The sequence below is a fragment of the Triturus cristatus genome, chromosome 2_1 (assembly GCF_964204655.1).
Source record: "Triturus cristatus chromosome 2_1, aTriCri1.1, whole genome shotgun sequence".
NCBI lineage: Eukaryota > Metazoa > Chordata > Amphibia > Caudata > Salamandridae > Triturus > Triturus cristatus.
Genome location: NC_140581.1, coordinates 766,322,051 through 766,336,607, shown reverse-complemented (window position 1 = coordinate 766,336,607; position 14,557 = coordinate 766,322,051). Strand labels below are relative to the sequence as shown.

Below are 14,557 nucleotides of genomic sequence, written 5' to 3'. Positions count from 1 at the left end.
GAGCCATAAATGGTGTACTGGAAAATTGGCACCAGTCATGTTAGTAAGAGCGCCCAATACCTCAGAGCAGAAGTTAGAAATTGGCGGGCATCGCAACACTAGGTGAAGAAAATTAGCATCAGGATTTCAACATGTAGAGCAGTTTGGGCAGTCACGAAATCCAAGCCTGAAGAAGACGGCAGGGGTGCTGTATATTCTATGTAAGAATTTGCTATGAATAAATCTTAGCTATCGTTAGAGGAGAGACGTCCAGTCTCCACACACAAATATTTCCATTGTGCATCAGTCAAGAAGGTTTCCAGATCAGCACTTTATATCTTCCTGGCCGTAGGGACACAAGGGGGAGAGGATGTAGCCTTAAGGATAGAGCTGCAGACTTTGGAGCTGGGGAACTGGGTTCGAGCCTCTGCATCGGCTCAGCATCCTGTGATTCTGGGCAAATCACTTAATCTCCCTGCGCTTACCACAAAACCAATGTGTCCTTGTGTAACGTAACAGGTGCTCATGTAAAGTGCTCCAATACTTTTGGGTCTAGTTCGCGCTACATAGATCTGCGGAAAAAAAGTAGATTTCTCTGCCTGCATGATGGCATTTGGGAGGAGAATGAGTCAAAGTGGTTAATGTCATGAGTCTAAGGGGAGGATATGGTAGCTATGAACGCTTTGTGAAGTCTGAAGTAGAGAAAGACATCCAGCAGTATGTAAATAAGGCCTTCTTGAAAACTGGTAGCCGTCGGGTACAGAATGCCAAGAGTGTGCAGCTGCAAGCAGTGCAATTGCCTAGTCATGTTTGGTTAATTCTTCAGTGGTAACAGTGCCACGTGATTACCAGGGGAATAGAGCTGATCATGGAGAGCTCAGTATCTTAGCCTGTCACAAGCCTAGAGTGTACACCTCACAGTGTTCAGCTTAGCCATAGGCTGAGTGGAAAGCAAGCAGAGAATAATAGTGAGTGGGGTAGGGCTGGAAGTGTCCAACTGAATCAGGATGTGTGGCTGGAAAGGGGTAGGATGGTTTCCGTAGTATGGAAAGTGAGCTTGTGCACATAGGTAGCACAGCTCGAAGTCATGAGTGGAGAATCAATCTTGCTCAAATTGGAGGGTTTGAGCGTTCCAGCACAACTTGGTCAGCCCACACTAGTTTGACCATACAATACTGCAGCAGAATGACAAAGTGTTTGGTAAAAAGAATAGGGATACTTAAGAAAACATACAGTAGCCTGGGACACACTACCATCTTGGCTACGGTTAGATGTCCAAAAGAACATCATATGGGCCATTCATCTTATAAGTGGAACCACTGGTGCTTTAATTTGTCAAATAACGCATCTCCATTTGTCTATACGTTAATGGCACAAATCTAACAAAAAATGCCATCCAGCAGCAACATCAAGCTGCCCCTGCAACGCTGTGCGAGAACCGTTCAAATCAAACAAAAAAAAAAGGCCACCTTGCAACATCAAATCCAGTCCCTATTAGTGGACATGCACCTAAAGGACTTCTCTTATCTATCACCCACTGGTGGTCCTAAGGTGATTTGATGGCAAAGTGCGACTGTGGCAAAGTATCCAGCAATTGAATTCTCGCCAGCAAGCCTTTGTATTCTCGGAGCTGTATATATGTTTGTTAAATTGCCACAAGTGCAACAACATTTCTAAAATTGGAATACTTATGCCCAAATAGGATGGTGTCATCCAGGCCCCAGGGTAACTGCCAAAGACTGACAGTTTTGCAATCAGTAGGTCAAAAAGCAAATCTAAACAGTCTGGTTCAGGCTCATCCTCATGCCAACAATCAAAACGTTCTGGTCTCCTACATACGACTGCTCTGTCACACATATACAGTGGCAATGTCTTCATGCCGTGCCCCCAGGGACCACTTTGACCCATCAAAAATTGTCCTGGATGCTACGGTCAATCTGATCATTATCCAAAAGAACTCATTTCCACACTGACTTTAATGGCTGCTACAAACAGCCTGCCTTGTATTCAAATCTCCCTGTAAAATTAAGAGGATTCAAAAACATTGGACTGCCTTGCAAAAATAGCTTGCATGCACAGAAGCCTCCGAACAAATCATGTTCCATTTGCTATGAGGCTAGGTAGAAAAAACATGGAAAATCCTGGAAACAAGACCTCTCCTATCCACCAAGAGAGTGGAATGAAACACATGCTACTCCTCTCTGTGCCATGTTTGGCAGCCTTCCCACTTATTACAATGCTCATAACCTCGTACTGGAATTAGTGTTGGCAGCCTCCGACCAATCATGCTGTTCTCAGTGTTCCAGGTAATCTTAAGTGCTGCAACTCTGAGTAAGGTATTCACACTACATACATTGCAAAATAAAATAAAATTAATACCAGTTCTAAGCAAGAAAATAGCTTGATGCCGGTAGGTAAGATTAAGGTGTACAGGTTTGGTAAACAATGAAACACTTTAGTATGGGGTCAAAACCTTATATTTGAATTAACTAGAATAATAACCATTACTCACTGAAAGAGATTAATGTAGGTATCCACATCCTTCATATCAGATTGCACCCAGTTGTTCTTAAATCCAACAACAAGAGTGTTGGGTTTCATCCGACCCAAACCAGCAGCCTAAGGAAAAAACAGAGCATTAATAGAAGCCCAACTTGAATAGAAAAAACGATTCAAGTTATAACAGACAACATACATACTGGATAGAACACATTGAATTGAATATGAAACTGGAGACAACATATGTATTGGTTTCCAAAGCAAACCACAATTCCCCAAAGTACATTCTGTTCAGAGGCAAAAAAGTATACAATTTGAAACGGCTTGCTGCATTTACAACGTACATGAAATCTAGATGTAAACCGTGTTTTGTAAAATTTGTATTCACTGTGTTCATACCACTAAGATGAATGTCACCAGTAGTCCACTGGCTCATTTCCATTATTAACTATATGCGTGCCATGCTGCACAGCGGCAGGAGCAGAAATGTCTTCAACAGCTGTTACTTCACAGCTCTGCATGTAGGCCTAAAAAGAAACTCCTCTTGGTACAAAAAGCCAGTTGACAGTGTGAAGATCTGGGATAATGTAGTCAGTCTCAAGGATGAATTGTCTTGCCACAATGCCCCTAATCTAGTCAACGAAGAAGGTATATGCAAAGAGTTAGAGAACACAAGCATGATTCAGACCTGAAAAGCGCAGGACCATGAGCTCCTGACCCCGGAGTAAGAATCCCTAAAGTAGAAAGTTTCTCCGGAGTATTCTCAAATGGTCAGGTCATGGCTGGCGATTTGAGGCCCAAGAGTGATGCCAAGTCTTTTCACAGAGTCCTCGAATGTGTAGTCCCCCTCAGGTCAATGCTCCATTGTTATGCCCGTAATGAAAAGGTATTTGATCATTGGTTTGCATTTTGTAATATGTGGTAAGGAACACATTTCATACTGGGAATCCCTGCGACAATATGCCTCAAACATTTTCATTAAGCAAAATACCTGATAAGCCAAAATAACTGGCAAGATTACTGGCTACAAACAAGTGCCTTGGGGTAGGAATTAATGAACACGGCAGAAAAGGTGCACGGTGGTAACAGTTTAGGTGGTGGCCGGACTACTTAGCAGAAGGTGGATAACATAACAAAGATCAAGAACAAAAGTCAAGTGGTGATCTGAATGAAGGCATGAACGGGAGTAGCAAACCAAGGCTAAAAAGGTGACATGTCAACAGAGCAGACTGCAAATTTCTTACAAGGCGATTGAGGTTTGAGAAATGCAAAAACAAAAAAAAACACAGACATGACAAAATAACATGTGGGACAAGCAAGAAAGTTATTTTCTAATAAATGCAGATTCATTTGAATGCCTTTTAGTTACAGAAGAGGAATACCAACCAAAAGGCATGGTTACTGTACACAAAGTTTGACATTTTTCGTAGTGAAATTACCTGCATCAAGTACTGTGTCCCATCTCTCAAATCCTCTGCATGCACTGGTGCATAAAATGCCTTCATTTTGTTCTTAATGAGCCATCTCTGGTATCTAGACTGATCCGTTACCAGCTCTTTCATGGCTTGTCTACGAGGTCCCTTTAAAAAGCAGTATTACATTTATTTTTAGTGCTTCAGGAAACTAACCCAATTGCAAGTGATCCAAAAACTTAGTGACTTTATTACAAACAAGAAAAACATTAAGCACTGGACATGCTACTGAATCAAATATATGTTTTTTTTAAAGCAATCTAATCTAATGGGTATGAAGAACTAGAAAAAAGACTTTGATTTACTTAAAAGAACAGGAGATTTCAAAGTAAAAAAAACTGGATAAAGAAGTAGGGCAAAGCTCAATTGCGGTGCAAGCCAAGTATTATTGTGGCAGAAAAGGTACTCCCCACGACTCATGATGCTATTCATAAAATTGCCACATCCCTGCTACTCAATAAAAAAATTAATTAAGCATACTCATCACTTGCACAGGAGGAGAATAATTCCCCTCTGAAGTCGAGACGGCTGAAAACCTTCACACTAGCGTAATGGAAATGCCCTCTTTCCCCCCCACCCCCGCCAAGAACAAGCATTAGTCAACATGTAGCTACAAGATTACACAGTTTTAATGTAAAACAATCTTATATAAAAGTGTTAATGACAGGTGACTAGGTAAAACGTTTTTTACTCAACTACGTGTAGGATTGTGTGCAAATGTCTACTCGCCATAAACTGCTACAATTTCTTTGAGCTCAGATATTTTGCCAGTGCTGGGAAATGTCAGAAATATGAGTGCAAGTCTAATGAACTGCTCCACTAACAAAGTAAACACTTTGCCAAGAACAAACTTACCATGTGAACATGTCCACAGACCATCAACCCAACATTTTTCGTAAAGGCATGGACCAATTGAAGTAAAGCTGGCCGTGAGTTTGGAGCACCAATCAAAACAAGGCACTGGGGCCTTCCATGTGGAGAAAAGAAACAAATGCTTGTTACAATTTCAATGAAATGTTGGGCGTTTGAGCAACTTTAAAACCAAGTACAAACAAAGCAGACTTGGGAAATAACCACTGAATGTAAAAGTAATGTTAATGCACTTAGGCAATGACTGACTTACCAGACCCAATTTAGCACTCTAACTTTATGTACTAAAGATAATATCATTCTGCATACTCATGGGGGTTGGAATTTGGGTGACCCTGTGGTCCCCAATGTCTGAATATGATAAAAACTGACTAAAGAACCAATTACTCACCTTTGGTAAAGATCTTTCTGGTGGACACTCCAACTATAGATTCCTCACCCAGGGGTTGGACTGGATCCAGTCGGCAGAGTTGTGCTAATCCACACTAGAGTCTTTCTGCTCCGGAAATGACAAGCGGAGCTCCATACAAGCGCCACCCATATGCACGGACTTCAGTTGTTTTGGGTGCCCACAGCCGGAGACACAGAGCCCATCCACAGATTGCTATGACCAGTGTACAGCTCTCTAGCTGTGGCGGAAATGAGCCCATAAGCCTTATGGAGACTGCCTTTTAGCCAGTGCGTGGCAGATGTTTATGTAGAGAACAATCCATTGGGAGATGGAACATTTTTACACTGCGTTGCCCATTTTTGCCCTAGAGAACCTCACAACTAGCTGATTGGCCATTCAATGTTCCTTGGTGCGATCAATATAAAAAAGTGGTGCCTTCTTCGGGTCTAATCGATGGAGTTACTCTTCCTCCTTAGAGGGGTGAGTGGGGTAAGGAATGCCTGGAAAATGACAGCCTGCCTGGCATGAAATAGAGTGACCACTTTTGGCAGAAAGGAAGCCTGGGGATTCAACACCAACTTATCAGGGATAAATGCTATAAAAAGCGGGTTTCAGAAAGTCTGCAGCTTGCTCACAAGCCTAGTCAAAGTTATGGTGAAGAGAAAGTTTTTAAAATCAAAAGTCTCAATGGACAACTGTGCTCCAGCCCCAAATGGGTGCACATCAAATAGTGAATACTTAAAGTCCCAATGTGGTATTACACAGGGTTTGGTTGAAATTAAAGATGCAAACCTGTAAAAAAAAAAAAAAAAAAAAAAAAAAAAAAAACTCATCACAAAAGGTGAATTAAAGAAAGAATGCCGATCCGCTAACCACAACATTATGAAGGAGCTGAAACATAGCCTTTAACAGTGCCCAAAGTAGGTCCTTGGTGCCTTGCTGAACAAAGAACAAAACGTCAGACATCTTGGCTCTCAGTGGATCAATTTGGCAGGTGCCATTCCAAGCCACAAATTTGAACGACTGGCGTACACCAATTTTGTAAAGGCACACCTCACAGCCAAGATGACAGTGACCCCAGGAAGAATGTCAACTTCTACCGCTCAGTCTCCAGACATGGAGATGCAAATTGCCTGCCCTCTTGATGCAACAGAAGATCCACCCGAAGGGGCAGCTTGCTTGGAGGACAGATGCTTCTTTCCACGAGTTCAAGGTAGCATACTCTCCTAACCCAATATAGTGCCGTTAGGATGACCTGGCTCCAGTCATTACTAATCTTTAGAATTTGAGGCAGCGGCATCAGCAGTGGGAAGCCATACAGAAGTTGCGCGCTCCACTCTAGACAGAATGAGCCTCCAAGAAGGCCTTCTAGGGACACAAAGGCGCAATCTTATTGACACTGAGGGGTCTTGGCAGTGATAGAAGATCGAGTCTGGGTTCTCCAGATTGATGGAAGATGCCCTGCAACACTTCAAGGTGTAACTGCCATTTGTGGTCTGCTAAGTGTTAACAGCTGGGTTTGGCAACACTGGCATTTAGAGATTCCACCAGGTGGTTCACCAATCGACATTTCCTGGCAATTCAGCTACTTTCCAGAGGCATAAAACCTCCTAGCACAGGACGTGAGACCACAAGCCCCACTCGGATTTTTGCAATGCCACATGGCAGTGGTGTTGTCCGTGAGCACCTGCACAAACTTTCCTCGGATGGTCAGCAAGAAGGCATTCAACACCAAGCAAATTGCCCTAAACCTCAACAAATTTATGTGGAATCGAGCTTCCGCCAGGTACTAACGCCCTTCGATCTCCTCCTCTCCCAGATGGCCTCCACAAACATGAAGCAGTCAATCCCTCACCCCTATCAAATCGGAGTCAGTTCAGGTAAGTAGTGGGGAACGGTCACAGACTCAACTGTGGTCCAGCACGACTGCAGATCTTTTAGAGTCTCCTCCAAAACCTGTGCTGGCCCACAGGGATTTCAAGTCCCACAATAGGGCTCACATATGCAACTGTTTACAATTTACCAGCAGTATGCAGGAGGCAAATAATCCCAACACCCTCAGAGTTATCCAGTATAGAGGTTGAAACATCTGGATCATAGCTCAAATGTCCTGGATTCTTGGCTCAAGGGTAAAGGCATGAAACGTTACTTTATCCTGAATGGCTCAGATAAAAGGGAGTGTCTGGATAGTGAACCTCAATAATATTTTGAGGTGGTTCACTGATGTGGAGTTGCTTGATGACGGACTGGGGCCAGTCATCTAGATAAGGAAAGACTGGCACCCCCAACTGCTGAAGGAGTGCTGAGAACACCTCCATCACTTCTTGAACACATGAGGAGCACTTTTGAAGCTGAAAGGAAGAACAGTGAACTGAAAATGCTCTTGCAGGTCCAACGTCCCCATCCAGTCTCCGGGATCAAGGGTAGATTGGGCCTGCATGAGCATCTTTAATTTGCCCTTCCACAGGAAGGCGTTCGGGCAGAGATCTAAAACAGGACAAAGGCCTCAGTTTTTGACACCAGGAAGTAGGCGAAGGATCACTCATCTACTACCTGAACCCACTCAATGGCTCTTTTGGCCAAGAGGGCCTGCACTTTGTGATGCAAGACGTACAGGTGGCCCTCCGTCAGCTGTCCCAATGGTGGTGGAAGGTGCGGCAGGGTGGAAAGAAATGGAAGGGTTTAACTTCAATGTACAATATAAAAGACACACTTGTCTGAGGTGATGGCTTACCACTCTGGAGGAAATATTGAATCCTTCTTTCACCAGGATTGCTGTGTGCCAGAAAGGACATCATACTAAAGTGGTTTTACAGCTGCTAGAGGGGCAGGAAACAGCTGCACGTTCTCAGACACCCTTGGCACAGTCTTTGTGAGCCACACCCACTGCCACAAAAAGGGTGTAAAGCCCGCTGGGATGGCTGTGGGGTCTGACATCAGTATAACTGAAACCCATGCCATAACCACGGAGGCTGGTGTGATTGTCCATAAGGGAGGCATGGCAGACCGACCCAAAGAATGTGCTGTGGCTCTGCTTTCCGTAATTCGTTCCAATGCTGCATTTGTTACCAAAAATGTGACAGCCATCAAATGACATGTCCATTAAAGATGCCTGGATATCCCCGGAGAAGCCTGTAGACCTCATTTAGATGTAGCTCTGAAGTGTCACACATGTGCCCATCGCCCAACCTAAGCAGTCAGTCATTTCCAAGCCAGAGCGAATTACAAATTTAGCAGCGCCACACCCATCCTTGATAGCTTGGGTCAGGGATGCCCAGTGTCGCTCGGAACTGCCGATAATACTTGGTACACTGTGTCCCATTGGGCATGGGAGTAGCAGCCAATAAGACAGCAGACTTTTACTGATCTTAGAGCAAGGCTTGTGGAGAATAAGATGGGCTTGCCAAATATTTCTATTTTCTTAGACTCACAACCTGGTGGGAAAGATGTTGGAATTTACCTTACTGGTGGATCCCTGCACCACCAAGCTCTCTGGTATGGGAAGTTGTGTGAGAAAGTTAAAGTCGCATGGTGCTCCAGAATGGCGCAGAGTGGCCGGCCTATTAATTGGTGGTCATGAACATGTTTTCACCCAAATGACCAAGACGGTATCCATGAGGGCCTAATTATATGGCAACAGAGGTTCTATAGGTGCTTGACCAAGTTGGAGTACATCTGTCAGAATATAAATCTTCACCTACATGGTAGGTTACGTCTAGAACTTCTGCCATCCTCTGCACAATGGCAGCAAAAAAAGTTCTTTGGAGGCAGGGCTGGGAGGAAAAACAAGGCAAGTATCTGGAGAAGTATCCAAGCCCTTGGCACCTTTTAGTTCTCACCAGTTGTAGTCATCATACTTTTGGGCAAAATCAACCCCTTTTAAAAAATGGTCATGGTCAGTGCCGAAAAGACGGTGCAGAGTCTGAGCCCTACGCGGGTTAAGGGCAAAGTATCAGACTCAGAAGAGCTGCTGGCTGTCTGCGATCCAATGGGAGTAGGGCACAGCCTCCATCAGAGTTGTGGTGGAGGCTGCTTGGTGGCGGACAGTACAATCTACTACAAATGTTCCTCCGCCATCGATGTCGATGCAAAACAACTAGCACAGTAGGTGGCGCAAAAACCAAAGGTAGCACTGGTGCTGAACCGGATTTGGGTTTGAGGGACAAATCTGTATTAGGACCTTCTTTTCAACCAGTCATGGCGTGGAGTCTGAGATTTGGCAATGTCTAGCTTCACCTCCCGGTCCCATATCGTTTTCAGATTCATTTGGCATAGTCACAGGCCCTTGAATCATGCTTTGATCCCCAAGCTCCAGAGAAATACTATCTGAGGGTCTGTTACAGACATCTGTTTGCAACACTTCCTACACACCTTGAACTCTATTTAGGAGGTGACACTTTCCCCTCGCATACTGGAAAATATTAGCAAAAGGGTCTTGAAAGGTCCAAGCAGCGACTACAAGTCCACGTCTGAAGTTGCAGAAAAAAAAGGAACTGAAGTCAGCATGCATGGTTGGCTCTTATATGCACTTCATCACTTGCAGAGTAAAACAACGTCAGCATGGACCGGCATCACCAGCCGGCATGCAGGGGTACTCGTCTTAAAGTTTCTGGGTTCCAGTCTGTCACTCTAGGAATTTTCACATGGTGAAGTATCTGCAGTTAGAAGTATGCATCAGATGCATCATTATACAAGGCTTACTTAATGATTGCGATATCTGCATGGAATATTGATGACTGCATCTTTTTTCCTATGTTAAGCACACTTAAAGCACAATGCGCACAGTTGGTTATGTTATGTGTAGGTGACCAATGAGTAAAATGGTGAGAACATTGTATGAAGAACAAAGGCAGTAAGCTGTTAACCATGCACAGACAAACACACACAATGGGCCGTCATACCTCAATTACCCTGAATAACCAAATGACATTTTCCAGGGCAAGAAAGATGTCTGACTGAAAAGGCTAAATTAAAGATAAAGAGGAGTCCTTAGGGACTTTATTTAAAGAAACTATGCAGTTTGAAATGTAAAAGTTCATCCAGGATACATTTATGTCTTGTAATTCAAACTAATAACAGAGGTAGTTGTGCGAAGGTTACATTAATTTTAACTGCTTGTGGTACCACTTCAATGATCCCTGGGTAAAGGGACAGTAAACTACTGTAGCGTGGGAGAAAGGACAGAGGACTGCATTCATCAGAAGATAGTTATTTGAGATCTCAAATTCAGCATCTTGGGGATCGAGTAATTGGAGTTCCGTGAATATTTCGTCACTATGCTGAATGAATAACCAGACAGTATTTCATAGCATTCAATCTCGCAAAAGAATGTGAACTGCTAACATGTTAGGTTCTTTAAACATTAGTAATTCAACTGTTGAAATGTTTCTTTTAAAATTAAGTCTACCTATCCAGTACCAGCTGACATTCCAGATCCTTTGACTGTGCAATACATTTCATCATCAATAAAGAAATAAAATTAACAATCCTAATTGCACGTTTTACTTTGTCATTTGAAAATACTCTAATTGTAGCAGGATTAGAAATTTAGCTAAATTATGACTAATATTAAAATAAATTAAAATCAAATAAGCGTAACTGGAATTAGGGACCAAGTAAAATCTTTAATAAACCTTTTTAAACACATAATTCTCGTTTCTGGCCACACAGCTACAAAACCCTAGTTACAGACGAGAAAGAGGGCATTAATCCGACATGGTTTAGGACCACTGTACATTTTTATGGAGCCGATGTGTCAATCCACCCAAGCATTGTTGAATTCTGCTCCAAATAACAGCAGAAGAAACATCCATTTAGAAAACGGAGCATAACGCTGTATGCTTCAACAGGACTATCCAGTGATTGATGTCATAATGTATCTCAAACCCCAAGCCTACTTCAAACAAAGCAATACTTTAGTAGACATAATGTTAGTGATTGTGGGCAATCAGGAGTGCCCAGCCTTCTCTCAAATATACCCTTATTACAAAAAGATAACATAGAATTAAGTAATTTAAAATTATCAGAATACTGAGCCTTGTTCACGGATTTTGAGCTTCCTATACAGATTTTAAAATGCCTAACATTGATATTGAACTCCTACAGAAGCCCCAACTCAGAGCTTACTAACGTTAGATTACAGGCTGGTTGGATCAGAGAGGCACACTTTGCTCTGTACTCTGCAGATGCAAGATCAGTAGATCTAGGACGCCTGAGGTGGGAAATTTAGCTGCGAAGACCCTGGCCTACCAACTTAGTAGAAAATAGAAAAGCTCTTACATAACTGAAAGCACATTATGTATCGAACACGAAGATGTCCAAGAGTGCTTTGATTCAAATAAATTATTCTGTCTCGCCAATGCACATAGGCAATACTTAGAGGTCCCATTTGATGCGCAACAATGCTCAAATCTCCATAGCTCATACTGTATGTATACATATAGTGTTATACCTACAATACGCATGAGAGTATATATGTAAATAAATAACACACACACAGGATATGACCTACAGATAAAAACTATAGTGCACAGAGGAGCAAACTGCACCCCATAGTCAGACTACCAAAAAAGAAACCTAATATACACTCTGTGTTACTGCATATAGCAGAGCAAAATCTAAGGATGTACAATACAGATACATTACACCTGTATGTATACTAACAGAAAAAAAGAGAGAAGGGTGCACCTACCATAACCGATACAGGGCGACTCAGCATTAAAATAATGCCAACGGCTTAAAGTCTGTCAAAGAGAAAACACAGATAAGAACACCTGTAAGGCATAAAGAAGCAATTGCCGTACAGAGGAAGTCCTCAAGAAGACAGAACATCCTGCTTCCTACAGGAAAATACACATCTACACTTGCATATTAGAAGACATGGAAAGGATGTTTTAAAGGAAGAGATGATCCATAAAAGTGAACATCCTTCGTAAGGAGAGATAAAAGATATCCTTTCTGAAAAACATTGGGGGTCAATATTCTGATATACCCTTCCAGACATCACAAGCAGTGCTCATAGCACAGCCATATTCTAATAATGAAAGCAGGCCATGGAACATCCAGAAATGGAGGAAAACATTAGTAAAATAATTATCCTGAGAATACAATATAGCTTGAACCTGCCACATGTAGCGTCTCTCAGAAGAGACAGACACCCCAAGGAAGGCAGCCCCGTACAGAGGCAAGGAACGCACAGTGTATTACAATAACCTAATCACCCTAGGGGGGGTTGAAGGCAACAGGACACACAGAAAGGGTGCCACAAAAGAAAAGAACGGCTATAAGCCCACAACATTAGCCCTTAAAGAGCATATAACAGGTTCAAGAAGGGCCAGGCTGTATAGCAGTGATGCCAGCACAGGCAACTCAGGGAAGCTATACAATAGTAACCAAATAGCCCACATAAGTGGGATGCAGAAAAAGCTATACAATAACAAACCTACTCCACGCAGCGTGAGACGCATACCAAAAAGGGTATGACCTCAAGACTAAGCTCCTCAGAGTAGAATAAAAGAATACATGAACATATTCATGGAGTAACAAGGAGAACCAAATGTAGCCGGAAAGACAATCCAGAGAGCAAAATAGGTAAATCCGGAGGCAAACATTCCGCAGCAAGGGCGAAGCAGTGCTTAATACTTCAAAACCACAAAATGCAACTATAGCAGAATCAGAGGTGTGGAATTTAATAAAATATCTACTTGTCCATGGGGCAGGTTGCTTCATAAATGTACTTGTCCTGTAACAAAATCCACTTGTCCCTTTTGTGCCATGTAATGCAGTGACAAATTATGGAAGCAATCTCATTAAAGAAGAGCCCCGAAAGAGCCTCTCTGATCATAATCAGGGCTCCTTCCATAGTAGGGTTTGAATACTTGCAATTCCCTTATGTTGCCACATTATTGCAGCTCTACTTACTGGCGATGAAGGTAATGGTAAGCAACAGTTCCAGGGTTGGAATGCCCTTTTGAATCTGTGCAAACCTATTAACTTGCATGTTTTAAGGGTTTTCACCAACTCTTCTCCAATCTTTTCCCATACTGAGAAAGGTTGAAAATGTAATCCTGACAATGGTTGACATAACATTTCTTCCAGGGTTGGGGAAAAAAGTGGTTGCAGGGAAACTGAACTTACAAATACTCGCATGAGCAAATCTACACCTGCATATTTGCTCATACGCAAATGCAGTTCACAAAATATTTTCTAAGAGTACTTTTTCTTGGGCTACTTCTGTAAAGTCTTGTGAATTCACAAAAATCTACACTTAATGCAAGGACATGAGTGCACTTTTGAGACTTTATTTAATAATTGGGCCCCTAATTAGGTCTGTCGTTAACCATGACCTTTTGTGTTTATTAAAATGCTGTCTCTCTATGTCCATCTTCTAGCTTCACTGTGATTGATAGTTCTCTTCTTTTACAAAGGAGAATAATCGACAGTCGTTTTGTTCTGTGCCAGTATCTACTGTGGCATGTGTGCTTTGAGACCAAAACAATTTTTGCTTTTGCCAATGTTTGTTATAATAATGAGAGCCCGGAAGCTCCCACACCAATAAGGTTTTACAAAAACCATGCCAAAACAAGTAACGCCTTTACAAAACTAAAAGGCTGACCAACAATTTCAAACCTATAGGCTTTACCAATGCTGGTTTATTTGCACGTTTCTCATAATCCTTATTAAAACTGGTTACACTGGTTTTCCATTCTGAATATTTTTGGGAAATACTAGCATACAACACATTTTACTAAATGATGCTGCAAAAAAAATGCTACCTAAAATGTAACAGTAGTTTGGCACATTTTATTTTGAAAGCAAAGAATCATCAATCTTGCTTTCAAGCTTCTGCATATATTTGCATTGAATCAGAGAGCATTCTGGGAGCAGTATACATAGCCTCTTATTGCTAAACATTGAAAACGTGTGTACACATTTTTATACTAGAACCACTGTCAGTAGTACCGTCCGAGCTTACAACATGTACTTAGGTCGCTCACCCTAATAATAAAGGTTTTGCATAAGGAACCATAAATACAAGTTTGAAGAGCCTTAATATCCACATCTGTAAGGCGCGAACAATCACCCGTAATGGTCTCTAGGCGCTGGGGGCCGTCTGGAAGATTAATCAAGCTAATGCCCAGAGTCACATGGTGCTGGGCAAATCTGCCATCGGGGATCGAACCGTGATCCCCAGATTCCGGAGTCAGTCGCCCAGGCCGCGGCGCCACACTTCTTCCTTGCAGCAAAGCATTAGCACACGGACACAAATATCACCTTAACTGCAGGCTGTGCCTTTCCCTGATCCATACTGTGGTACTGTAAACTGGCAGTCAAAGGGTTTGTGATG

The 14,557-nt window shown here is 42.5% G+C and overlaps 1 protein-coding gene across 1 annotated transcript in view; it reads right to left on the bottom strand.

The window, feature by feature from the left end:
* SLC12A2 (solute carrier family 12 member 2) overlaps positions 1–14,557 on the bottom strand; it is a 345,212-nt gene that overhangs the window by 94,088 nt on the left and 236,567 nt on the right. The window contains exons 16-18 of the mRNA XM_085632709.1: positions 4,806–4,917; positions 3,918–4,058; positions 2,492–2,598 (exon numbers count right to left, since the gene is read on the bottom strand). Of these exons, the coding sequence (XP_085488835.1) occupies positions 2,492–2,598; positions 3,918–4,058; positions 4,806–4,917 (360 nt within the window). The remainder of the gene's footprint in view (positions 1–2,491; positions 2,599–3,917; positions 4,059–4,805; positions 4,918–14,557) is intronic.